The sequence below is a fragment of the Bufo gargarizans genome, chromosome 7 (genome assembly GCF_014858855.1).
Source record: "Bufo gargarizans isolate SCDJY-AF-19 chromosome 7, ASM1485885v1, whole genome shotgun sequence".
Lineage (NCBI taxonomy): Eukaryota > Metazoa > Chordata > Amphibia > Anura > Bufonidae > Bufo > Bufo gargarizans.
Genome location: NC_058086.1, coordinates 70,410,078 through 70,437,875, shown reverse-complemented (window position 1 = coordinate 70,437,875; position 27,798 = coordinate 70,410,078). Strand labels below are relative to the sequence as shown.

The following is a 27,798-nucleotide window of genomic DNA, read 5'->3' as shown; positions in this document are numbered from 1 at the left end:
AAGTGCCTCCCCCAGCCCCCTTCGATATACAATCCCATGTAAATAATATTACTCCCTCCCACAGCCTCCTCCAACATACAGTCCCATATAAATAACATAATTCCCTCACATAGCCGCCTCCAACCTACAGTCCCATGTAAATAAAATCACCCTTCCCCAGCCCCCTCCAACATTTAGTCCTATGTAAGTAACATCACTACCTCCCACAGCTGCCATCAACATACCGTCCCATGTAAATAACATGACTCCCTCCCCCAGCTCCCTCCAACATACAGTTTCATGTAAATAACATCACCCTGCCCCAGCCCCCCTCCAAAATTATGTCCAATGTAAGTAACATCACTCTCTCCCACAGTCGCCATCAACATACAGTCCCATGTAAATAACATCACTCTATCTTACAGCCAACATCAACATACAGTCCCATGTAAATAACATGACTCCCTCCCCAGCCACCTTCAACACACAGCTCCATGTAAATAACATCCCTCCCTTCAGCCCTAACATACAGTCCCAGTTAAATAACCACAACTCCCAGCATTGCTCTGCCTCTCCCTTCACTTACCTTTCCTCATGTAGCAGACCTCACCACAGCTTCTTGCCCCAGGACTTCTCCTCTTCACTAGTGATGAGCGGCAGGTGCCATATTCGATTTCGACGAAATTCGCGAATATTCGATAGAATATTCGTTTTATATTCGTCGAAATCGAATATTCGTCATTATTCTTGTTATCGCGATTAATATGCGATTTAAATAATCGAATTTCGATTTTAACTTAAAGGCTACTCTCCTATTGAAATCGCAATTCGATTTTTTCAAGTTATAATAATCGAACTTCGATTTTAACTTAGCACTGCTATATGCCATATTAGTTAGCCTAATATGGCATATAGCAGTGCTAAGTTAAAATCGAAATTCGATTATTATAACTTGAAAAAATCGAATTGCGATTTCAACGTAATTCTCAAATCCGACAGTACATTCTAGTATATGGAGTCGTTCCCATGGTGATGGGGACGCTCCATAAGCATGGAATATGGCTTCAATGGCTTGGTAGAATTAGCGAATTGACGAATATATTCGTTATATTCCACAAAACGAATATAACGAATGTATTCGTCATATTCCACAAAACGAATATAATGAATGTATTCGTCATATATCACAAAACGAAGATAACGAAGTATTCTGCATCTTCATTTTAGCTACCTATTCATCAATTTCGCTAATTCTAGCAATGATATAGGAAAGTTAACTATAGAGACAGCTAAGTATAATTCGCTATGCGATTATATGACTGCTTTTTTTTATAAATAGTATAATTATAATAATTATCAGGTATTATAATTATTCTATTTATTTAAAAAAAAAGCAGTAATATAATCGCATAGCGAATTATACTTAGCTGTCTCTATAGTCAACTTTCCTATATCATTGCTAGAATTAGCGAAATTGATGAATAGGTAGCTAAAATGAAGATGCAGAATACTTCGTTATCTTCGTTTTGTGATATATGACGAATACATTCATTATATTCGTTTTGTGGAATATGACGAATACATTCGTTATATTCGTTTTGTGGAATATAACGAATATATTCGTCAATTCGCTAATTCTACCAAGCCATTGAAGCCATATTCCATGCTTATGGAGCGTCCCCATCACCATGGGAACGACTCCATATACTAGAATGTACTGTCGGATTTGAGAATTACGTTGAAATCGCAATTCGATTTTTTCAAGTTATAATAATCGAATTTCGATTTTAACTTAGCACTGCTATATGCCATATTAGGCTAACTAATATGGCATATAGCAGTGCTAAGTTAAAATCGAAATTCGATTATTATAACTTGAAAAAATCGAATTGCGATTTCAACGTAATTCTCAAATCCGACAGTACATTCTAGTATATGGAGTCGTTCCCATGGTGATGGGGACGCTCCATAAGCATGGAATATGGCTTCAATGGCTTGGTAGAATTAGCGAATTGACGAATATATTCGTTATATTCCACAAAACGAATATAACGAATGTATTCGTCATATTCCACAAAACGAATATAATGAATGTATTCGTCATATATCACAAAACGAAGATAACGAAGTATTCTGCATCTTCATTTTAGCTACCTATTCATCAATTTCGCTAATTCTAGCAATGATATAGGAAAGTTGACTATAGAGACAGCTAAGTATAATTCGCTATGCGATTATATTACTGCTTTTTTTTTAAATAAATAGAATAATTATAATACCTGATAATTATTATAATTATACTATTTATAAAAAAAAGCAGTCATATAATCGCATAGCGAATTATACTTAGCTGTCTCTATAGTCAACTTTCCTATATCATTGCTAGAATTAGCGAAATTGATGAATAGGTAGCTAAAATGAAGATGCAGAATACTTCGTTATCTTCGTTTTGTGGAATATGACGAATACATTCGTTATATTCGTTTTGTGGAATATGACGAATACATTCGTTATATTCGTTTTGTGGAATATAACGAATATATTCGTCAATTCGCTAATTCTACCAAGCCATTGAAGCCATATTCCATGCTTATGGAGCGTCCCCATCACCATGGGAACGACTCCATATACTAGAATGTACTGTCGGATTTGAGAATTACGTTGAAATCGCAATTCGATTTTTTCAAGTTATAATAATCGAATTTCGATTTTAACTTAGCACTGCTATATGCCATATTAGGCTAACTAATATGGCATATAGCAGTGCTAAGTTAAAATCGAAATTCGATTATTATAACTTGAAAAAATCGAATTGCGATTTCAACGTAATTCTCAAATCCGACAGTACATTCTAGTATATGGAGATGTTCCCATGGTGATGGGGACGCTCCATGAGCATGGAAGTCGGCAGAAGCGGCCACGGGCACTGACTGGAGCAGCCAGGAAGCCAGGAATCCAAAGGACAGGTAAGAACAACTTTAGGGAAGTGGGAAAGAAAAAAATCTAACAATAAAAAAAAACAAAAAAAACAAAAAAAAAAAAGAATATTCGAAATATCGAATTTATATCACTATATTCGAAATATTCGCGAATTAGCGAAGTGCCGATATTCGCGAAAAAAATTCGATATTCGAATATTCGCGCTCAACACTACTCTTCACTGCTGTCCTCTCCTGCACTGGTCACATGACAGTGACATCATCGCAAGTCCTTCTCAACCACTGCCTGTTTTGCTGGTCACATGACCTGTGATGTCACCACAGGTCCTTCCGCTCTTCCAGTGCATAAGATTCAATAGTATTGCCTTCCTAGCTGGCAGGCAGGACATTCGGGGCCTGGGACAAAACATCAGGGGCCCAGGCCCCGAATGTTTTAACCTAGCAAAGCCCCTGGTTCTATGATCTATTGTTAATAAAATGTGGGTCTATGAGATTTGCAAATCATTACATTCTGTTTTTCTTTACATTTATTGACATTTTGCACAGTGTGCCAACTTTTTTTGGAATTTGGGTTTTACTTTTTGTTGTTTCTGATTTTTCTTCATTAGGTGGTGGACAACACCTTTATTAATTCTACTATGTACAACATGAAAGAGATAGAGAGGGAACAAGTGATGGTGAAACTTCACAATCCATATTTATGCAATAGGAACATGGAAAATGTCACCTAGTCCATTATAAACATACCATGATTCAATAAAATATTATTTTCAAAATCCTATCAGAATACAAAAGAAGAATACAAAATGTTAAGCTCAATTTTAAATATATGCATTATTTACATTTGCTTATATAGCACCAGCGTATTCCTTAGTGCTGGACCAATCTTGTTATTACTTACTGTACTTCCATCAGTTCAAATAGGGCTAACAATCGTATTTCCCTATGTTAGGTATTCTGAGGCCAATTCCAAGTCATCCATATTTTATTTCCATGGGTTCCAGCGATGTGGATATTGTTAACCCTTCCAGATTTATCCAAGCTCAGGAAATTGAACTTTTAGTTTTTGTTATATTAGAAATTATATAATTATAAAGAATTTATAAAAGTATTTATTTACAATAAAACATTTTCATTGTAGCAAAATTCACTAATAAATAATCCTTAGAAAAAAATATTTAGTCTTACCTGTGGATCTGATAGTCTTGACAAATCTGGATACAGGTAAAATTTTATCCCTTGTGAGGCTCCAGGCAAAGTAACCCCACGGACCAGGAGAATCAGCAGCATAACATAGGGAAAGGTAGCCGTGACATAGACCACCTGCAGAAAGAAAACGTCATACAGTATTGCAATATATATAAAAATGTGAAATACTATTCTGTGATAAGAAACATAAACATTTTATATGACACTTTTCATACACAGAAATTATATTTGTTCTACCAACACCTTCAGTAGGAAATTTTTCCATTCTAAGGACAGGAAAAAATAGCAATGAGTTAATCTGACCTCTTTCCAGATAATATTAGGAGATCTTCTAAAATACTGGAAAATTGACAAGAATGACATAAGATGCTTGTAATCACCACAGGAGCTCAATTTCTCCTTACACCTATCCCAGTTATCAGCCAGATCCTTATATTTAATGCTATACACTTTAAGGGTTTGGACACTTTTTGGTTACTGCTGACCAATGAATTTTTAAGATCATTATATGGCGCCTACTAATATATCCTTTGTTGAAATTATGTGCCATTATCTATATTTCATAAGGTATACCCCTTGTTTGCCAATTCTATTGGTGTGACCAGGCAAATCACCTCCATGTGATGTCTCCTCCTTTCAAATACACTGCACTTGCTATCTGCCTTTCCACTGTTTGGAGTTTAGGTACAGTGTGCAGGAGACAGTGATTTGTCTGGTCACATGGCCCTCCATCAACGGCCATAGTACCGAACCTCTATCCGGACAGCCCTGGAGATTTACCTAACAAAGGGGGACATGGCTTATGAAATATAGCAAGCGGCACATAAGGTAAACAAATAAGTGTCATATACTCATCATTAGATACACATACTGTAGGTCACAAGTAGCCAGAAAGTAGCCAACCCCTTTGTTACTTTGTAAGAACCAGTGGCAAATCCTGTTGCTCATGTCATGGGTCTATGCCCCATGGGAAATGTCACAGAAGTTGGAACAGAAAGAAAATTACTTTATTGCTTCTCACATTTCAATACAAATTGGTTTCTGTCACTTTAAGTGATACCCTTGGGATACACAAGCGTAATGATTGCAGCCACTGGAAGAGGTACAATAAGCTTGGTGGTTTCTCACACCTGATAGGATTATTATCTGGGACAGGGAAAAATTAAATAGTTGTAGCAATGTAAACGGTATAGCTGAGCTTAGAGATCACAAATCCTCCAGGGACCTGGCAATACCAAAAACAGCTTTTTGCTCTTGTCCAAGTCTTTTGTGTAAATAGGAGTCTATGGAAGACTACCTACTAGTACTACCACAGCAAACCCCACCTAGACTTTAGCTACTGGTTTGCAACACCCACTTATTTATCAATGGCTGGGTTTCTCCAGGGGCTCTGTGACTTCTTGGCAAGCACCCATTTCAGAGATCGGTCCTGATCGCTCACAGCTGTGTGTATAGAGCATGTACACCATCAATGCTTGGCAAACATGGTATATTAGGTAAAGATGGAACCAAAGGGGTCTACTGCCCCTAATGTTGCTCCACCAGTATGGTAGGAAGGCTATGAAGGAAGGAGGTCCCAACAGCCTGTGTCTACCCCTGAAAAGGATTTGCAGACAGCTGACCATCAGGATAGGTCACCAATATTGTAGCATAGGACAAACCCTTTAAGCACTGATAAAGGATATTCTTATTAAAGACTAGGGCCCTAATTTATCATACCTTCACTCCAGAATTCTGGTGTCAAAAATTTGCAAAAATAAGGCTTTTGCGACTTTTTGCACTCACTAGTGCAAAATGTTACGACTCACTCCAGTTTTTGAAAGTGGGTGGAAAATTGGGTGGGGTTAGCTATGTTTATGAGTTTCACTCCAGATTTATCATTGAGACTTTTTGCACGAAAAAATCGTAATCTCACTTCACGAGGAGGATGGAGTAGGAAAACTGGAGTAGCTTCTCTAGACAAAATTGTTAAGTCTAAGGATAAGCCAGATTTATCAAATACTCCAACGCAGACTCAAACAAAACTGACTTCAGATTTTCCCCACATGATAAATTCCCCCTATGACTACAGAGCAACGCTTTAGTTATTTGAATAAAGTGGTCGCTAACTAGTTTCTTCAACAAAAATTGATACTACTATCTGACATTTGTGATTAGACAGAACAGATCTAATTTTATTTCCTTTTTTTGAAGATTGCCCCTAGGAGATGACATTTACATTATGCAAATCTACCCTTAATATTGTGATGCAACACAGTGCTACAGCATTACTAAAATGTAGCCAGCATGTTATTTGCATAATAAATGATAACTACATTTTCTTACTGTTTTATAGTTGGTTTGTTTGTTTGTTTTTCTATGACTAATGTTAACCAGTGCTAATGTATAAAAAGGTTTTTGAGTTTTAGTAGAAGAAAAGATATTTGGGATAACATTTTGTTATAAATGATACAGCACATGCCAAATCTAAATATTTTAAACGCTATTGCTCAAGCTACAGTGCACAGTATACTGGCTGCATTACTTGTGAATTTATATTATGCAGCCAATCAATGTACTTTGCTTGAAAACATTGGTTAATATGCAAATAATACCTAAAAGAACTATACTACGAAAAACATTCCTAATTGTAAAAAGACTGTTGCATATTGTTTGGTTCATTTAGGCTACTTTCACGTCTGCGTTTTTGTTGGAAACGGCAGGGTTCAGCAAAAACGTTTATCAAACAAACGTTTGATAATACAACTGGCGGCATGCATTATGAATGGATCCGGTTGTATTATCTTTAAAATAGCAATGACCGATCCGGCACTAATACCATTATAAGTCATAGGTGGACGGATCCGTTTTCTTTTGTGTCTGAGAAAACGGATACGGCACCATTGACTTACATTGTGTGTCATGCCGGATTCATTTTGCTCTGCATCACATGCCAGACAGAAAAACGTTGCTTGCAGAGTATTTCTGTCCCAATGGTGACGCAACCAAACGGAGTGCATTCTGGTACATTTCGTTCTGTTCAGTTCAGTTTTGTCCCAATTGACAATGATTGGGGACAAAACTAATGCGCAGATGTGAAAGTAGCCTTAGCACTACTCTTTAAAGTACATGCATGGTGGTAATATACTGTATACCCCAAAGTTCCTGCACTATGGCCAAAACATCTATCTATCTATCTATCTATCTATCTATCTATCTATCTATCCCTACTGCATCTATCTATCTACAACTTTTCAATATAGTCATGATAGTGTGATGATGTATGGATGCTTTACTGCCTCAAGACCTAAGCAGTCACTGTTGTAACTCTTAAAGGGGCCATGAAGGGTCCATTAATTTTGTTCAGAAATGTATTGTAGGGTCATATCTGTAAGCTGAAACTGAGTTAGATCATGGTTCAAAGCACAGAAATCTACACTTTAATCACTTTAATTGCTGATTTGTAAAACTCTAAACACTAAATATGGATAGCCTGGTCAAAAACCCTGACTTGACCCCAAAGGAGGTGCTACAGCCGGACCAGAAAAGACTAGTTCAAGCATAGAAACTTAAAGAAATTTAAAAAAAATGTTTGCCATTGGAAATTAAATGTGAAATATTGCTCTGCTGTATCTGTAATATCAGAAAGATAAAACCTCTCAATGAGAGAGCAAAATAATTTTAGGTTATGACTCTGCTGCATCAGAAAGGATTTCAACATAATCCTAATAAGAATAATAGATGGAGGACTGGAATGAATGACAGGAAGACAGTTTTATTGTTCTCTTGATAGACTTATATTAACATGATCAGAGAGGAACAATGCATTAATTATAAAAATGTAAGAAGCCCTGACCAGACACTCTACTGACTAGGATACTGAAAGTTTGGTGATGTAATCTAGGCAGCACCCTTCACTTCTCTCTGGTCTGACTGATGGTCTGGCAAAAAATATTAAGTGAGACTCTTTGCCAGGCTAAAAGTTCATAAAGAGAACTGGAACTATTATGCATGGAGTCTATTGAAACAATTATATGCAGAAAACCATTCACCCGTATTTATAAAGAAATAAATGTCATAGTCACATATACACCGTTAAGCCACATTATCATGACCACTTACTACTTTCAGCAGCACTTAGCTTATGTAGGAAGTCATATGGGCAATTTAATAGTGATGTAAAGAGGGATGATTGATAATTAGCTTTCTGGCCAAAGTGGCAGTATTTCTAAAACTGCTGCTTCTCAATTGCTCACTCGCTGCTACGGTAAAAGTGTATAGTGAATGGACAAAGAGCACCATTGCGTGTAAACAATGAATAAACTATTAAACACCACAAGCCATTGATGTAAGAGATCAATATTGGCTACGATGGAGTGCAACGGTGCACCAACACATTACAGTGGAGCAGCTCACCACCAATGAACCAGGGGGCTACAAGATGTGTGTCTAAACAGTTTAGCAAACCCTGCTCCGTATAGCGCTATGAAACAGACGGAATGTCACTGCACCTCTGCTAACATTCTGGGGAATGTTTTTGTGGCATTTTCGCGGCCTACTCATCTATGCGGGAGGCAATCTCAGATGATTTGGATATGACACCATCGGTGCAGATCATGTACAAAAATACCTGCTGATTGTCTTCCCTGGGGCAAATGGGATCTTACAGCAATGTAACATGTCACATGGCTAGAAATGTCCAACATTGGTTGGAGGAGAATGACCAAGACTTCCAAGTACTATCCTGGCCCCCTAATTCCCCAGACTTGAACCCAATGAGAGTCTGTGGGAACACCTCGATTGTCATGTTCACGATACGGATTCTCCCCCATGCACCCTCCAGATACTGTGGAATGTACTGCAGTCAGCAAGGTTCCAGATGCCACTGACAACTTACCAGCACCTTTACTGAGTCACTATCAACCTGTCTAACTGCTGTTAGTGCTGCACACGGTGGTTACTCTGGATATTAGCTGGTGGTCATAATAATGTGACTCGACTGTGCTGGTTGTTTATATATAATAAATATATTTTGTGGAATAGTCCCTTTAACAATAAACCTTTAATAATCTTCTGTAATTAAAATTCCCCAATAGTAAACCCAAATGTAAACCCAAAAATATAAACCCAAAACTGTACAATAAAAGATGCAAGGGCATAAATACCGTAGCTGCAAAACATACAACTGCTATGAGACCCTTAGTGAGAGGAGGGAAACCCTATCTGACCCCATGCCCTTTTACTATTAGGTGGCAAGAACCTGTGCAGGACTCTCTTATCCAGTAAAACTACATTTGTAGGAAACAAGGGGGTTAAGAGTGTACCTAAGGGCAAAAGCATCAAGGGGAAGCAAATAGAAGGCCCTTCATTCATGAGTCAAACAACCTAGTAACCAACATGACAATGGGGCCCCCTCTCTTCTATATCACTGTAGAGATGTGACATGTAATACCTTTTCATTAGCATCCTTCTTGCTCGTGAAATCTCTTGGTTTATGAGTAATGTTTGTCACAGTATAGTAGTAAAGAATATTCTAAATCCAATAATGTGCTGTTGCTTAAGGGGAAAAAAAAAACTTTTACTTAGATCTGCCATCTGTCCGTTATTGAGAAAAAAATCTGTTCATGCATGGTATTCCTCGACTGTTATGGTTGTAATTAAGATATGCATGAATTTAATTTATCAGCTCTGTCTTTCAAGAAAATCAGCAAGACTACCTAACAGTTTCCATTTCTCAGGTACATAATAAGGTAGAAAATCATAAGGTCCCATATAAATACAATTACATGTTTAGTACCCCAGAAGAGAAACTGTAAAGGATTAAATCTATTGATAGAGTTGTGTTAATGATGTTAATGATGTTAAGGGCTGTTAATCCTGGAGCCGCTTTTTGAGAAGGTTAGTCAGAGGGTTATCAGAGTTCAGCTGGTGGTGGAAAAGAAAAAGCCACCATACTCTATAATAAATACCCGGCTGAGTATATTCGCTCCTACGCCCCCCCTGATCCCTCACTCAATACTGTGTGTTTTTTTTTCCCCTCCCAACAGTGGTAGTACACTAAGGCAAAGCCTCCATCCTTCACAGACCAGTCTCCAGCCCTTCTATATTTCTTCTCTCCACACCGTCTTTCCTTCTTCACTTCACTTCAATCACCTCCAACACTACTTGCACCCTCTAGTAGGCGACCACGTGGGCAGAGGAAGGGCAAACAACCCAACCGCTCAAAAAGAAGACGCTGGAGACTCCATGTCTCTAAGTCCAGTTCACATATACCGTCTCCGCCGCTCTATCACCGATGACTCCACCGGTACCAATCTTCACCTGCACCTCTGCTTCACACCACCAGCTGCCCAGTAGCTCACTCCCACTGCTTCACCCGACTCACCACCCAGACAGCGGCGTCTCCATCAGGCAGCAGTGCCTCGATCCAGCAGCTCCCGGCAACGACAGGCAGGCAGGCAGACAACACTCGAGTCCAAGGCGTCACATCGGTGTATCAAGCGGCCCCTCAGTTAGTTCAACAAACGGGCGCACCGAGCTCGGCAAGTTCAGCAAGCGGACACTCCATACTCCGCTCAGCCAGCGTGCAGGGGAAGCGGGGGGGCGGAGCTTAGCGTCACAGGTCAGACGCTCTCATGCTCCACCTCGATTGTGATTGATAGAGTTAATGCAACGCTTCTTGAGTTAAATGTTGTGATTTGTTATGCACATGCACTTAATGGAATAGTGTGGACAACATGTGGTCAGCGTGATCAGCCCTATATAGACAATATAAAATAGTATAGGATTTTATTGAATAATAAAAGTTCTAATTATAAAAACAAGTTCTGAATATATAAAACCTTGAACAACCAATAATTGTGTGTAGGTCTACAGTGGCAAAAAAATGGTCACACAATATGTCAATCTTGATAGAGTATAAATAATCGCAAGTTTCTGCTGATGAGCAGCCGGATAATACACAATTGCACTCGTGTCATAGTACTCTTATTCTATTCAGAAGAAAACACGAAAATATATTAAACCATTATGTCAAGTGAATTGAGCATATATGTATATCTTTTGAGGTGATCTATACCCATCTATTTGGAATATATATATATATATATATATATATATATATATACAGTACAGACTAAAAGTTTGGACACACCTTCTTATTCAAAGAGTTTTCTTTATTTTCATGACTATGAAAATTGTAGATTCACACTGAAGGCATCAAAACTATGAATTAACACATGTGGAATTATATGCATAACAAAAAAGTGTGAATCAACTGAAAATATGTCATATTCTAGGTTCTTCAAAGTAGCCACCTTTTGCTTTGATTACTGCTTTGCACACTCTTGGCATTCTCTTGATGAGCTTCAAGAGGTAGTCACCTGAAATGGTTTTCACTTCACAGGTGTGCCCTGTCAGGTTTAATAAGTGGGATTTCTTGCCTTATAAATGGGGTTGGGACCATCAGTTGCGTTGTGGAGAAGTCAGGTGGATACAAGGCTGATAATCCTACTGAATAGACTGTTAGAATTTGTATTATGGCAAGAAAAAAGCAGCTAAGTAAAGAAAAACGAGTGGCCATCATTACTTTAAGAAATAAAGGTCAGTCAGTCCAAAAAATTGGGAAAACTTTGAAAGTGTTCCCAAGTGCAGTAACAAAAACCATAAAGCGCTGAAAGAAACTGGCTCACATGCGGACCGCCCCAGGAAAGGAAGACCAAGAGTCACCTCTGCTGCGGAGGATAAGTTCACCCGAGTCACCAGCCTCAGAAATCGCAGGTTAACAGCAGCTCAGATTAGAGACCAGGTCAATGCCACACAGAGTTCTAGCAGCAGACACATCTCTAGAACAACTGTTAAGAGGAGACTGTGAGAATCAGGTCTTCATGGTAGAATATCTGCTAAGAAACCACTGCTAAGGACAGGCAACAAGCAGAAGAGACTTGTTTGGGCTAAAGAACACAAGGAATGGACATTAGACCAGTGGAAATCTGTGCTTTGGTCTGATGAGTCCAAATTTGAGATCTTTGGTTCCAACCACCGTGTCTTTGTGCGACGCAGAAAAGGTGAGCGGATGGACTCTACATGCCTGGTTCCCACCGTGAAGCATGGAGGAGGAGGTGTGATGGTGTGGGGGTGCTTTGCTGGTGACACTGTTGGGGATTTATTCAAAATTGAAGGCATACTTAACCAGCATGACTACCACAGCATCTTGCAGCGGCATGCTATTCCATCCGGTTTGCGTTTAGTTGGACCATCATTTATTTTAACAGGACAATGACCCCAAACACACCTCCAGGCTGTGTAAGGGCTATTTGACCATGAAGGAGAGAGATGGGGTGCTGCGCCAGATGACCTGGCCTCCACAATCACTGGACCTGAACCCAATCGAGATGGTTTGAGGTGAGCTGGACCGCAGAGTGAAGGCAAAAGGGCCAACAAGTGCTAAGCATCCCTGGGAACTCCTTCAAGACTGTTAGAAGACCATTTCAGGTGACTACCTCTTGAAGCTCATCAAGAGAATGCCAAGAGTGTGCAAAGCAGTAATCAAAGCAAAAGGTGGCTACTTTGAAGAACCTAGAATATGACATATTTTAAGTTGTTTCACACTTTTTTGTTATGTATATAATTCCACATGTGTTAATTCATAGTTTTGATGCCTTCAGTGTGAATCTTCAATTTTCATAGTCATGAAAATAAAGAAAACTCTTTGAATGAGAAGGTGTGTCCAAACTTTTGGTCTGTACTGTATATGTATAAATGATAGACACAAGCACCTTTAATCCATATGTCTTTCTGGCGAGAAAAAGCATTGATCCCGCATATAAATTGCAGTGGAATAACTAAAATATTAAAAGTGAATTTCTGAAATCAAAGATAGACTGACCATTTATTCTAATATTATGGGATATTAATTCTCTATTGAGCAGCAATGTAATCAAGTCATTCGAGCAGAAAGAAAGAATAATTAAACAGAATATAGATCCATTCCACACTTTGGATACGACATCAAATGCTTAATTAGGAACAGAATTTGGAAAAGTATTTAAACCCACCATATCCATGAGAAAGACAACCACTAAAGAAGGAGTCGCAGTTAACTACGAAATGCGTATGGTTAAGCCTTTTCATGGAAATAAGCAAGTCATTTCTTAAACATTATAACTTCTGGAGCGCTCCAGCAAAAATGAACAGGCAAAGGGATCGGTGACTTCATAACCACGTGGGACGCCGATGCAGAGTCGAGCAGCATAAATCCAAGTAAGGCAGTGTGATCTGATAATTCTCAGATTGAGTGAATCGGAATCATTATTTCTGTTGATTAGCATCGGCTGTTGCTTGTAAAATCGGCACACCATCGATTTAATAGTTTACCGAAGATCCCTAGAGCCGCTATAGAACTTAATCACCGGGTGAGCCAGCAAAGAGCCAGCAAAGTGCAAATTACGGTCTTCAGCTCCGCAACAGGTGGGACGCCACAGTGTGTGCAGCGAAGTTGGTAAACTCCTACAGAACAGTGAGTACAATTATGCTTGGATGATAAGAAATGGGAGAATATTACGGACATATATCGATTGCACGATTATAGACTCCTTGTGCGCGATCATTCAATATCGCTAGGTCAATCGAGACCAACATGACTATGCATTGATAATATATTTTTGTGTTTATAAGAGGACTATAACACGAGTGCAATTGTGTATTATCCGGCTGCTCATCAGCAGAAACTTGCGATTATTTATACCCTATTAAGATTGACATATTGTGTGACAATTTTTTCGCCACTGTAGACCTACACGCAATTATTACTTGTTCATGGTTTTAAATCTTCAGAACTTGTTTTTATAATCAGAACTTTTCTTATGCAATACAATCCTATACTATTTTATATTGTCTATCCCCATGTGTTACTTAATGTAGGTGTGCCCCTCTGTTTTTTTTTGCATCATTTATACACTATTGAAGATTGGGTGAATCTTTTTAGTGGAAGCACCCTTCCATATACTGAACAATAGGTGAGCCATCTCTTATCGATTATTTTAATTAAAAATGATACCTTTCTTTGGTCTGTATGTTGAACAACTGCAGAGATATCTGTGTTTTTATCTATATGCAAGTGAGCATAAAGAACTTGTCAAATTGTGTAAGATTGTCAGTAGATGGACCAGGTCTGCTCCCTAAAAAGTTAGTGTTGAGGGAGTCTAGTCTGAACTTGCCTTCAGGAAAACGTTCAACCTCCTGCACAACTAGGCCAAAATTAAGAGAACCCCTGAGTCTCTGAGCCTACAACTGTCCAGAAAGCAGCCATTCTCTTTTGAGAAAGAGAATTGACATCTGAAAAGGTCTAGAACTCACAAGGCCATGCAATCAACTCAGACAGCAAGGTATTGTGCTCATTTATGGCAGAAAGGCTTTTCTGCTGTAGAAGGGAATATTGCAAAAGGCATCCCCACACTTTGAGTTGGATTGGCCACCTGTATCTCAGTTCTGTATCCTTCAGTCTGGTAATGGAAAAAGGACTCGACAAGAACCTTATTGCATGCCACCATCATTATTGCTGTCCATACACTGCTATTATACTGTACTGTACTATTATATATAGGTACTTGATCATTGGTCCTGTCTTGCACCCAGCAAAGCATCCAACCTCAATAGCGCCTCAATGAACACCAGGCAGGAGCCCCAATACTATGGTGTTCCCTGAGGGAAGAAAGGATGTGCCCTCCAATTACTGCACAGCCCTAGGGATCCCCAACATGATCTGTTGAGTACTAACACCAGACACAGACCCACAACTAACACTCCTATTCTAGGGCCTAAAGGGGAGGAAGTAAAAAAAATAAAAAAGTTCTGCTCTGTGGGCTTTAATTCTGCCATGCCAGATACTGCCCATGGAGAAGACACCCCCAAGAGGGGAGGGGGCTCAAAACACACAGCTCTGTCTAATGAACACATTCTACTTTACCGAAGTTACTCTACCTTCAATAAAATTGAAATGGTTTGCCTGGCAGGAAGCGCTATTATACAGCAGCCAAACCTGTTAGGAAGCAGGTCCCCACTTCCTCAGTATATATTATCAGTATATATTATAAAAAACAAGCATAGAGTCTGCGCTAGTGACAGCAAGTCTCAGAGGTAACTCAAATATAGATATTTTGGTTTACTGCAGCCATCTCCATTCACAAAGCATTACTGGGAAATTCAAGTAATCTCCTAGTATCGTAGTTCTAAAGTCTAAAATATATTAAATGTTGCCACATATACATTGCTGCAGTTACCCTGGTGGTAGATTTATCATCATACTATATGGTAGTTCTTGCCTCCAAAAGATCATTTTAGCCATAGCTCATTAGTAAGGTAAAGGTATGTCTGTTGTATTCATTTCTAGTGCTTCTATACAGAACTGCTGTCTATCCAGGATTGGACTGGACTACCAGAATATTACATGATCGTTTGTCTTAAGATTTAGCAGACAACCCATTTGGAGTTAATCTTGAGTCACTTGCCACTAAAGCCTGTTCCTTGGATGTGTATATGTTCTATGTAGTTGGAAGATAGGCCCTTTGGATTATTTCCCTTCAAAAAAAAACTCTGGCAGTGATTGAGAGCCAAAACCAGAATTGGAGCCTCCACAGACATAAGGTATAAGAGAAAGATCTGCACCTGTTCTGTGTTTAGAGCCGCACCTGGGTTTGGGTCACAATCACTGATGGAAATCACTGACCAAAACACTGACGTGTGAATGAGGCATAACACAGTTTATGCTGTAGTATTAGAGTATATTTGTTGGATGGCTGTGTGTTAAAGGGTGGACCAGCCTTTACTAAGTGATGCCCAACACCCTGCACCCCTGCCCATCACCTGTCAGGGTTTAGTTCCATTGCTATAAGTCAGCACTGGAATTAAACAGCTCTATCAAACTTTTAGTGTAGGGAGTTCATTACTAATGGTCTCATTGAAGTTAATGGGAGCAGTGCTGTAGTAACATAGTCCCTCCACTATAAGTTGAAGGTATCGCTCGAGCTAAGCATAAACAGATTATCGGTAGGGGTTCAGGGTGTCAGGCCCATGCCGATCAGATAGTTAGGGCCTATCCTGAAGCTCATCAACCCTTTTGAAATTATGGGAAAAGGGGGCGTTTTACAATAAGGTCACATTTCATAATTCAGTTGAAATGTCCATTCTCTAGGGGCAATTTTCTAATGATAAATACTTATTTCTCCTGCCTTAAACTCCAGTGCAACCAGAGGATTTCCATTATCTACCAGTGAACACTTTCTTTACAAGAATCCAGATAAAATTATATTTCCTTTGATGCATTGTTTGCATCAATCGATCTTCCCCTAAGGCATCTAAACCCTGGAGGGACCCTGTATAACAGGCTGAATTCATTATGTTACTCAAGACATAGCAGAGAAGACAACTCCCTTGCTGTTTTACAGATTCTCCCTGCAAGTTTAAGAGTGAGAACTCTGTATTCACTCCATGGATACCCAGTATTTTCCTGCTAAATAGAGAGATCAATCTTCGGTTGATTGTTAACATCTTGAAAGACTATTATTTGCCATCACTTCAAGCTTAAACAAATGCTGCTTCAAAAGATATAATTGTTGCAGTCCTCAGTCCCTTTTCCTGAGCCTTCACAAGGCCTTTCTTGGCACCTCTTTATTTTGCTCTGTCATTGCTTTCTATGCTTTTCGCCTCCTTCATTGACCCCATTAGGTGCAGCGTTGCCAGTTAAAAGTACATCATGAGAAGAAACACTAAGGACATGTCTTGTGTGGATATTAAGATGTAACTGTCCCTCACTATTGATGCTTTTCAACCATTTGCTTGGTGGGAAGTGGTGTCATAAAGTGTCTACATCACTTTCCAGTTTACATATAGAATAAATCTAAGGAAAAAGTTGTCACTTTTCAAATACATTGCATCTTTCATCATGTACTGACTTTGACATACTTTACTTTGTAGTCTAGGCAAAAATTCTGAATGGCTGTTTTTAGTGAAAACCTGCAGAATTAGGATTGCAGCTCTGAAAAGAAGACTGCCTCTCGAGATCGGCACAATCAGGAAGATATGTAATACAGTTTGTTGATGCCCTAGATAAATCACATGGAAACCATTTTAACCCTTACCAAAATGTCACCTACAATAGTTCTTAAAAGTTTGTGAACCCTTCCAAATTTTTCTGCATATATTTGACCTAAAACTACATCCTTAAAGTAGATAAAGATAGAAAAAATAAAACAAATGAGTTAAATTTTAGACTTCATAATTTATTTATTGAGGAAAATGATCACATGTCCGTGAGTGGCAAAAGTACATGAACCTTTGCTGGTCTGGTCTGGTCTGACTCCTGTATGTGGCAATAACTGCAACTAAATGTTTCCAGTAATTGTTTAGTCCTGCACATCGGCTTGGAGGAATTTTAGCCCATTTTTCTCTTCAAGACAACTTCAACTCTTATGTTGGTGGTTTCCTCCCATGAACTGCTCTCTTCCGGTCCTTCCACAACATTTCTACTGGATTAAGGTCAGGACTTTGACTTTGTCAATTCGAAACTTTATTTTTCTTTAATAGAGTATTCCAGATATATAAAGTTATTCCTAGACCGACTTACAGTATATGCATAGGTTAATTGTCTTGCTGCATGAGCCACATTTTGTTAAGACTCAGCTCACAGACAGATGTACTGACATTTTCCTTTAGAATTTGCTTATATAATTTAGATTTCATTGTTCCATCAATGATAGCAAACCATGCTGGCCCAGATGCAGAAAAACACTGTATTTCATAGATGGAATTAGGTTTTTATGCTGGAATGGAGTAATTTCTTTTCTCTAAACATAATCTTTCACATTTAAACCAAAAGTTCTAAAACACCTTGGCTTGTCCAGGCAATTTTTAGCAAACTCCAGATGGGCAGCAAGGTTCATTTTGGAGAGCAGTAGCTGTATCCTTGCAATCCTGCCAGGCACACATTTTATTATTGTGCCATGAACCTTAACATTATGTAATGTGACAAAAGGCCTTTAGTTGCTTAGAGGTTACCATGGGTTCCTTTGTGACCTTGCGGACTATTAAACACCTTGCTCTTAGCCTGGTCTTTGTTGGTCAACAAATCCTGGGGAGGTTAATAATGGTCCTGGATTTCCTTCCTTTTGTCTGACTTTTGTCTGACCTGATGAACATCAACAACTCTTCTTCTGAGGTCCTCAAATATCTTCCTTGTTTGTGCCATGATACACTTCCACAAAAATGTACTGTGAATAGAGATGAGCGAATTTTTCAAAGCCGAGGAGTTACGTGAGACGTCACGTTCAGACTCCAGACCACGTGGGACGCCGCGTTGAGCTGTGATCGGCTGTGTCTCTGACTCACTTCACTGAGCCTAGTGACGGCAGAGGGTAAGAGACGTTTTGTTACATTTCTGTTATATCATCTGAAAAGAGACTCTCCCTAGGATTGAATACAATTATTTGTCCTCCTATATTGGAAGTTTGGAGTGGGAGAGTGTGTAACACCTATACCTTCTATCTGACGCTGTCAGACATTGCTATTTGGAGCCTTGTCTAGGTGCATTAAGACCTATTGGGACTGACTTTCATTGTGGGTAGTGTCCATATTCATGAACCCTTGAACTCTTACCACCATCTAGCCATCTCCAGGACCCTGATCCTATGGGCATATCTTTTATTTTTTTATTGTAATTGTGCATTGCTATTTTATATGGATGTTTTTTATCTATGATTGTCTGATGCTATGTTTTTATCTTAGATTAAATATTAATCTTTACTGCCGTCTCCTGTTCCCTTATACGGAGTGCCCCTCTATTTCTATCGTTCAATTTTGTCTACCGTGCGGTCTGGGTGGACCGAGAGGTGAGCACCCACATCCGTTCGGTCTATAGGTTGAGCTGCTGGTCTGCATTACTTTCTATAGGTTTCACGCATGAGCTGCCATTGGCTGACATCAAAGTTACACAGAAGAGTACTCCTGTCTGCTTGGATCATCAAGAAATCGTTTATGGCCTTACTCTGTTCGTATAGTCAGTCCAACATATGGAGGGTGGAACCAGTGGAAACGTCGCATATCAGCCTATGTTGGGGAATGCCGTTTTGCCGCTGCAGCTTAAGGAGGGTGTGCTTTGCGGTGTACGAGTGGCTGAAGTGCATGATACGTTTCCTGGCCATTTTTTAGGATGTCTTGCAGATGGGTAGAAGACTTGAGGAACCGATTAACAACCAGATTGAACACATGTGCAATGCGGGGCGCATGGCTCAGCCCTCCTTGATGCAGCGTAGACACCATGTTCGTCCATTCGCACAGGAAAATGAGATACAGAACAGCGTGACACTGATGTGCCCTGCACATGTGGTATGCTGGAGGGGCACTGTGAATTGTCCCTGCAGAGGAGACTGGGGACACGGTGGAGGATGAGAAGGTTTAGGCGGACATTGTCGCAGGACCAACCGCGTGGAGGTGGAAGCGGCGTCACCTGGCCAAGTTGCTGGTGTGGCTGTACAGGAACCACATTCACCCAGTGGCCCGTAAAGGACATGTATTGTCCCTGACTGTAGTTACAGCTCCACACGTCGGCGCTGCCGTGCACTTTTGCAGGCACCCACAGGCTCAAGGACTGGCCCACCTTCTGTTTTACATATGTGTGCAGGGCTGGTAATGCCTTTTTGGCAAAGATATGATGGCTTGGGACTCTCCAGCTTGGATCGGCACAAGCCATAAGTTCTCTGAAAGGTGCAGAGACCACCGCTTGGAAAGAGAGGGACTGCAGCACCATCAACTTGGACAGTAGCATATTCAGCTTCTGCGCCGTTGCATGAGTGCACGCATACTGTTGTCTCTTGGCAATTGCTTCGGTGATCGATTGCTGACGGAATGACTGACGAGCAGTATGAGGAGAAGGAGCAGGAGCATCAAGACCAGCAGATGATGGGAAGGACAGACAGCTCCCTTCGGCTGAGTTGGTGAAGCCTTGACTGCCTGAAACCAGGTGCGTGACACTGGGTGATATAGCAGTTGCTGTGGCCGGCTTGACCACCACATGGGAGCCACGGTTCTCCCAGGCCACTTTATGAAGACGCTGCATATGTTGACGCAGGCCTACACATTCCACATATGGCCATGTTGACCTCCGATGGTGGCTTAATAAAAAACTGCCACACTGCCGAGTAGGTGATTTTCCCCCCAACAGTCCGCACTGACTGACTGCTACCACCGCTACTTCCGTGAACACGCGCAGTACCCCGGGCACGTTTGGCTACCGACCTCCCACTGCTGCCTCCCTGCTGACTCCCGGCCACGCTAGCAACTTGTTGGCTCCACCACTGCCTCACGGGCAAGCTGCCATCCTCTTCTCCCGATGATGATTAAGCCACTAATTCACCCGGCCTCCAAGTGCGATCAGCTACATCATCATCATCGAGTTCTGTCTGCACGTCACTGATCACCTCCTTAACCGTCTCTGGGTCAGGAGCCTCACCGCTCGCAACACCAGCTCCCACGCCACTCTCCTCATCAAGTCAAAGGCAAATGTATTTTTCTTTTGCCACTTGTACACGACAAAAAGGCTTTAGGACATATAACTGCACCGCTGAACAGCAAATATATTTTTCTTTTTTCCACTTATACACCCCACAAAAGGGCTTTAGAACGTATAACTGCACTGCTGAATGGCAAAAAGGCCCTTATTTTTTTCCACTTATACACTCCACAAAAGGCTTTAGAACATATAACTGCACCACTGAACGGCAAATAAAAAAATCTTTTGTGCCACTAATACTCTCCAAAAAGGGCTGTCATTTTCACATTTTCAGCCCGTATAATCGATCAGCTGATAAACAAATGAAGGCTTCTTTGTCAGCTGACGGGCATATTTCATCAGGATGAAAGATGGCAGATTATCGGCAGCATAGCCCTGAATGAGGTAGGAACCACTGCAATAGCAATCATTTCCTCACATTCATTTTGCATTGGCCTTTGTAAACACGAGTGCCAAATATCGCACTGTGTAAAACAGCCCTTACAGTAATCATTAATGGTCTAAAACACTGCTAAGACGCATTTCTTAATAAACCCCTGTGCTGGCGGTGGATCCGCCGAAGTTATGTAGAGGCATCGGCCTCTACATAACTTCGGTGGATCCACTGCTGCTTCTAAATGTAAGACAGCTTCCTAGCTGTCTTACATATAGACCAGTTTGTACGCCTAAAACAGGTGTAGAAAATATTAAATGAGACGGGCCTGCCGGCCCATACCCTTTCCCGCCCACACCATGCCCATTTTTTTTAGACCTGCCGTGAGCATGGAAAAGTGAACCTATCATGTGTAACATGGTGTTTAATCTGCAGACAGCATGATATACAGCAGGAGGAGCTGAGCAAAATCATATATCATTTTATGGGAAAAGACATATGCACAAAAGAGTCCATAGATTTCTATGGACCAATGTACGCTGAAAGAGTATCAGACCATCATTGGTTGCCACAAAATTTTATTTTTTTTAGTTTATTGAAGAACATAATCTGCTGAGCTTTCCAATAGAGAGGTATTCAGCAAAAGGTATACCAGACAGTAAAAGCTTTTTGTTTTTGCATTGGGAGTCGATGGGCAATATGTGCAGCTATATGGCATACCTTGCATATGTATGGATTGTACTTTTGGCATCTATGTAGTAGAGGATACTGATTGTACTCTGGATTGCTGTGGAAGGAAAACCTTAGAGGGGTATGTCTTAATTTATTTCTTTTTTTCTTGATTCCCCTTCCACCCACCCAGCATGACCTGTGACTATACAGTCATGTGAAAAAATTAGGACACCCTTTGAAAGCATGTGGTTTTTTGTAACATTTTTAATAAAAGGTTATTTCATCTCCGTTTCAACAATACAGAGAGAGTAAAGTAATCCAACTAAACAAAGAAAACTGAAGAAAAGTCTTTTCAAGATCTTCTGTAAATGTCATTCTACAAAAATGCCTATTCTAACTGAGGAAAAAGATAGGACACCCTTGCCCCTAATAGCGAGTGTTACCTCCTTTGGCTGAAATAACTGCAGTGAGACGGTTCTTGTAGCCATCTACCAGTCTTCGACATCGGTCTGAGGAAATTTTACCCCACTCCTCAATGCAGAACTTTTTCAGCTGTGAGATGTTTGAGGGGTTTCTTGCACGTACAGCCCTTTTCAAGTCACCCCACAGCATCTCAATGGGATTCAAATCTGGACTTTGACTTGGCCATTCCAGGACTCTCCATTTCTTCTTTTTCAGCCAATCTTTGGTTGATTTACTAGTATGTTTTGGGTCATTGTCATGTTGCATGGTCCAGTTCCGCTTCAGCTTTAATTTTCTAACTGATGGTCTCACATGTTCTTCAAGCACCTTCTGATACACAGTAGAATTCATCGTGGATTCTATGATGGTGAGCTGACCAGGTCCTGCTGCAGCAAAGCAGCCCCAAACCATGACACTTCCACCTCCATGCTTCACAGTTGGTATGAGGTTCTTTTCTTGGAATGCTGTGTTTGGTTTACGCCAAACATGTCCTCTGCTGTTGTGTCCAAATAATTCAATTTTGGACTCATCTGTCCAAAGAACATTATTCCAGAAGTCCTGGTCTTTGTCAACTTTATCTCTGGCAAATGTCAGTCTGGCCTTGATGTTTCTCTTGGAAAGCAAAGGTTTCCTCCTTGCACACCTCCCATGCAAGTTAAACTTGTACAGTCTCTTTCTGATTGTAGAGGCATGTACTTCTACATCAACAGTAGCCAGAGCCTGCTGTAGTTCTCGAGATGACACTTTAGGGTTTTTGGAGACCTCTTTTAGCATCTTGCGGTCTGCTCTTGGGGTGAACTTGCTGGGGCGACCAGTCCTGGGCATGTTGGCAGTTGTTTTGAAAGCCCTCCACTTGTAGACTATCTTCCGGACAGTGGAATGGCTGATTTCAAAATCTTTTGAGATCTTTTTAAATCCCTTCCCAGACTCATAGGCTGCTACAATCTTTTTTCTGAAGTCCTCTGACAGCTCTTTTGCTCTCACCATGGTGCTCACTCTCACTTCAACAGTCAGGAGCACACCAAACTAAATGTCTGAGGTTTAAATAGGGCAAGCCTCATTCAACATGCAGAGTAACGATCTACTAATTATGTGCACCTGGTGTGATATACCTGTGTGAGCTCTGAGCCAAATTAAGAGGGAATACATGTGAGGGTGTCCTATCTTTTTCCTCAGTTAGAATAGGCATTTTTGTAGAATGACATTTACAGAAGATCTTGAAAAGACTTTTCTTCAGTTTTCTTTGTTTAGTTGGATTACTTTAATCTCTCTGTATTGTTGAAACGGAGATGAAATAACCTTTTATTAAAAATGTTACAAAAAACCACATGCTTTCAAAGGGTGTCCTAATTTTTTCACATGACTGTAGGTACCTGCTTCCCACTGCCCAGTTCTAGCTCCATGGGTCTTGACTCCAGAGCTGTCTTTGCTGAAATTCCAGTGCTCAGCTGTAATCCTCTTGCACAGATGGGGTCATATGCACCAATGACTAGCCTCAGTAATGACGCTTCCCCAATTGGCACGCCACCCACCAGTGACATGCCAATTCTGAACATGTCACCGCTGAGGCCAGCCATTTGGATCCCTGGGATCGGAAGTGCAGTGAAGACAAGTTGTGAACCATGGAGCCAGAACCGTTCAGTGGAAAGCAGGTAAGTATAGTTCCCTTTCATGTGTCTTGCTGGGTGGGATTAAAAAAAATAATAAATCATGGACAAACACTTTAAGAAGAAGTGAAAAACAAAACTTCCCCATAAAGTACATTTGTCTAAGGTCCTCAATAGTGTTGAGCAAACCCGAACTGCAAAGTTAGGGTCCATACCAAACTTCGCGAATTCGGGTACCTGGTACCTGGACCCGAAACCGAACTTTGCAGCAGAAATGGGCACTTAGAAGCCATTACAGCCATGCCTAGTAATGGCATGGCTGTGATTGGCCGGTGCATCATGTGACCCAGCCTCTATACAAGCTGGATCACGTGTAGCTCTGCCCATCAGCTCTGAGTAGTGCAGGGACAGGAAGCAAGCAGCTGAAGTGAGGGAGAGTGTTAGGAATCTCATCTGGCTATTTATTCTGTGGGTGACCTATAGTGATTTTTTTGTGGGTGCAATGGACCATCTTTGTACCCCTGAGTAGGGATGAGCGAACTCGAACTGTATAGTTCGGGTTCGTACCGAATTTTGGGGTGTCCGTGACACGGACCCGAACCCGGACATTTTCGTAAAAGTCCGGGTTCGGGTTCGGTGTTCGTCGCTTTCTTGGCGCTTTTGTGACGCTTTCTTGGCGCTTTTTGAAAGGCTGCAAAGCAGCCAATCAACAAGCGTCATACTACTTGCCCCAAGAGGCCATCACAGCCATGCCTACTATTGGCATGGCTGTGATTGGCCAGAGCACCATGTGACCCAGCCTCTATTTAAGCTGAAGTCACATAGCGCCGCCCGTCACTCTGCTCTGATCAGTGTAGGGAGAGGTTGCGGCTGCGACAGTAGGGCGAGATTAGGCAGATTAACTCCTCCAAAGGACTTGATTAACTGATCGATGTGCAGCTGTGGATCATTGAGCTGCTGATCCTCAATTGCTCACTGTTTTTAGGCTGCCCAGACCGTTTGTCAGTCACATTTTTCTGGGGTGATCGGCGGCCATTTTGTGTCTTGTGGTGCGCCAGCACAAGCTGCGACCAAGTGCATTTAACCCTAAATGGTGTGGTTGTTTTTTGGCTAAAGCCTACATCAGGGTGAAGCTGTCACACCAAGTGCATTTAACCAGCAATAGTCTGTTTATTTTTTGGCCATATACTACATCAGGGGCAAGCTGCGCCTGTCACCAAGTGCATTTAACCCTCAATGGTGCGTTTTTTTTTTGGCTAAAGCCTACATCAGGGTGAAGCTGTCACACCAAGTGCATTTAACCAGCAATAGTCTGTTCATTTTTTGGCCATATACTACATCAGGGGCAAGCTGCGCCTGTCACCAAGTGCATTTAACCCTCAATGGTGCGTTTGTTTTTTGGCTAAAGCCTACATCAGGGTAAAGCTGTCACACCAAGTGCATTTAACCCTCAATAGTCTGTTTATTTTTTGGCCATATACTACATCAGGGGCAAGCAGCGCCCGTCACCAAGTGCATTTAACCCTCAGTAGTGTGGTTGGTCAAGCTATCACACCAAGTGCATTTAACCAGCAATAGTCTGTTCATTTTTTGGCCATATACTACATCAGGGGCAAGCTGCGCCCGTCACCAAGTGCATTTAACCCTCAGTAGTGTGGTTGGTCAAGCTGTGACACCAAGTGCATTTAACCAGCAATAGTCTGTTCATTTTTTGGCCATATACTACATCAGGGGCAAGCTGCGCCCGTCACCAAGTGCATTTAACCCTCAGTAGTGTGGTTGGTCAAGCTATCACACCAAGTGCATTTAACCAGCAATAGTCTGTTCATTTTTTGGCCATATACTACATCAGGGGCAAGCTGCGCCCGTCACCAAGTGCATTTAACCCTCAGTAGTGTGGTTGGTCAAGCTATCACACCAAGTGCATTTAACCAGCAATAGTCTGTTCATTTTTTGGCCATATACTAAATCAGGGGCAAGCTGCGCCCGTCACCAAGTGCATTTAACCAGCAATAGTCTGTTCATTTTTTGGCCATATACTACATCAGGGGCAAGCTGCGCCCGTCACCAAGTGCATTTAACCCTCAGTAGTGTGGTTGGTCAAGCCCCATGGCCTATCCAATCAGAAGCCCAGTGAAGACGCTAGTCACGCCCCTAATAAGGCGCACAACCAACGCATCACTAACAAAGGTCTTATAAGCCGGAAGTGAGGCAAAGCACGCACAAACACTGCCCTTACCCCTGAGGACGCCGTGATACGGCGAAACATGTCGGGGGGCAGCGTGAGGCTTGAATTTTAACACAGTTATCACTGAAACCAATGTGTAGAGGAAGACACTAGACACAATGCCATTATAATCCTGGGCAAGCGCGCAGCTAAGCATGGCAACAGAGTGTCAGTATTAAGTAGGAGCCTTAAGAAGTCAGCAAAGAACACTGACAATAAGCTCCAAAAGACACTAAGAAAAGGCCAGTGAAACTGAAAAATTTTAAATCACCAAATATGTGCCGGAGCACAATAAGAAAGTTTAGTTATGATTATTAAAAGTTAAGTTTTAGGTAAATTGGTAGGTGCAGGGAAAAAAAGGTGATAACAAGTCCAAATAGGACATTAGTAGTAGATAGATGTTATATAACACACCGTATCCCTGTACTTAAAGGGAAAATTTAATGAGTTGAAGTTGGTCAAGCTATCACACCAAGTGCATTTAACCAGCAATAGTCTGTTCATTTTTTGGCCATATACTAAATCAGGGGCCATATACTACATCAGGGGCAAGCTGCGCCCGTCACCAAGTGCATTTAATGAGTTGAAGTTGGTCAAGCTATCACACCAAGTGCATTTAACCAGCAATAGTCTGTTCATTTTTTGGCCATATACTACATCAGGGGCAAGCTGCGCCCGTCACCAAGTGCATTTAACCCTCAGTAGTGTGGTTGGTCAAGCTATCACACCAAGTGCATTTAACCAGCAATAGTCTGTTCATTTTTTGGCCATATACTAAATCAGGGGCAAGCTGCGCCCGTCACCAAGTGCATTTAACCAGCAATAGTCTGTTCATTTTTTGGCCATATACTACATCAGGGGCAAGCTGCGCCCGTCACCAAGTGCATTTAACCCTCAGTAGTGTGGTTGGTCAAGCTGTGACACCAAGTGCATTTAACCAGCAATAGTCTGTTCATTTTTTGGCCATATACTACATCAGGGGCAAGCTGCGCCCGTCACCAAGTGCATTTAAAGGGATTCTGTCACCTCCCCTCAGCCAAAAAACGATTTAAAAGCAGCCATGCAGCACAGCTTACCTGGATTAGGCTGTGCTGTTTTATCTTGAAATCCGTCCAGCAGTTACTTCAAAAAACGACTTTGATCAATAAGGAAATGCGTCCTGAAGGTGCCCAGAGGGGCGCCCGTCACCAAGTGCATTTAACCAGCAATAGTCTGTTCATTTTTTGGCCATATACTACATCAGGGGCAAGCTGCGCCCGTCACCAAGTGCATTTAACCCTCAGTAGTGTGGTTGGTCAAGCTATCACACCAAGTGCATTTAACCAGCAATAGTCTGTTCATTTTTTGGCCATATACTAAATCAGGGGCAAGCTGCGCCCGTCACCAAGTGCATTTAACCAGCAATAGTCTGTTCATTTTTTGGCCATATACTACATCAGGGGCAAGCTGCGCCCGTCACCAAGTGCATTTAACCCTCAGTAGTGTGGTTGGTCAAGCTGTGACACCAAGTGCATTTAACCAGCAATAGTCTGTTCATTTTCTGGCCATATACTACATCAGGGGCAAGCTGCGCCCGTCACCAAGTGCATTTAAAGGGATTCTGTCACCTCCCCTCAGCCAAAAAACGATTTAAAAGCAGCCATGCAGCACAGCTTACCTGGATTAGGCTGTGCTGTTTTATCTTGAAATCCGTCCAGCAGTTACTTCAAAAAACGACTTTGATCAATAAGGAAATGCGTCCTGAAGGTGCCCAGAGGGGCGTTTTTTTCTTCCTAGTGAGCCCAGTACCG

At 41.2% G+C, this 27,798-nt stretch overlaps 1 protein-coding gene across 1 annotated transcript in view; it reads right to left on the bottom strand.

The window, feature by feature from the left end:
- SLC6A11 (solute carrier family 6 member 11) overlaps positions 1 to 27,798 on the bottom strand; it is a 244,648-nt gene that overhangs the window by 48,184 nt on the left and 168,666 nt on the right. The window contains exon 6 of the mRNA XM_044301059.1: positions 4,107 to 4,241. Within this exon, the coding sequence (XP_044156994.1) occupies positions 4,107 to 4,241 (135 nt within the window). The remainder of the gene's footprint in view (positions 1 to 4,106; positions 4,242 to 27,798) is intronic.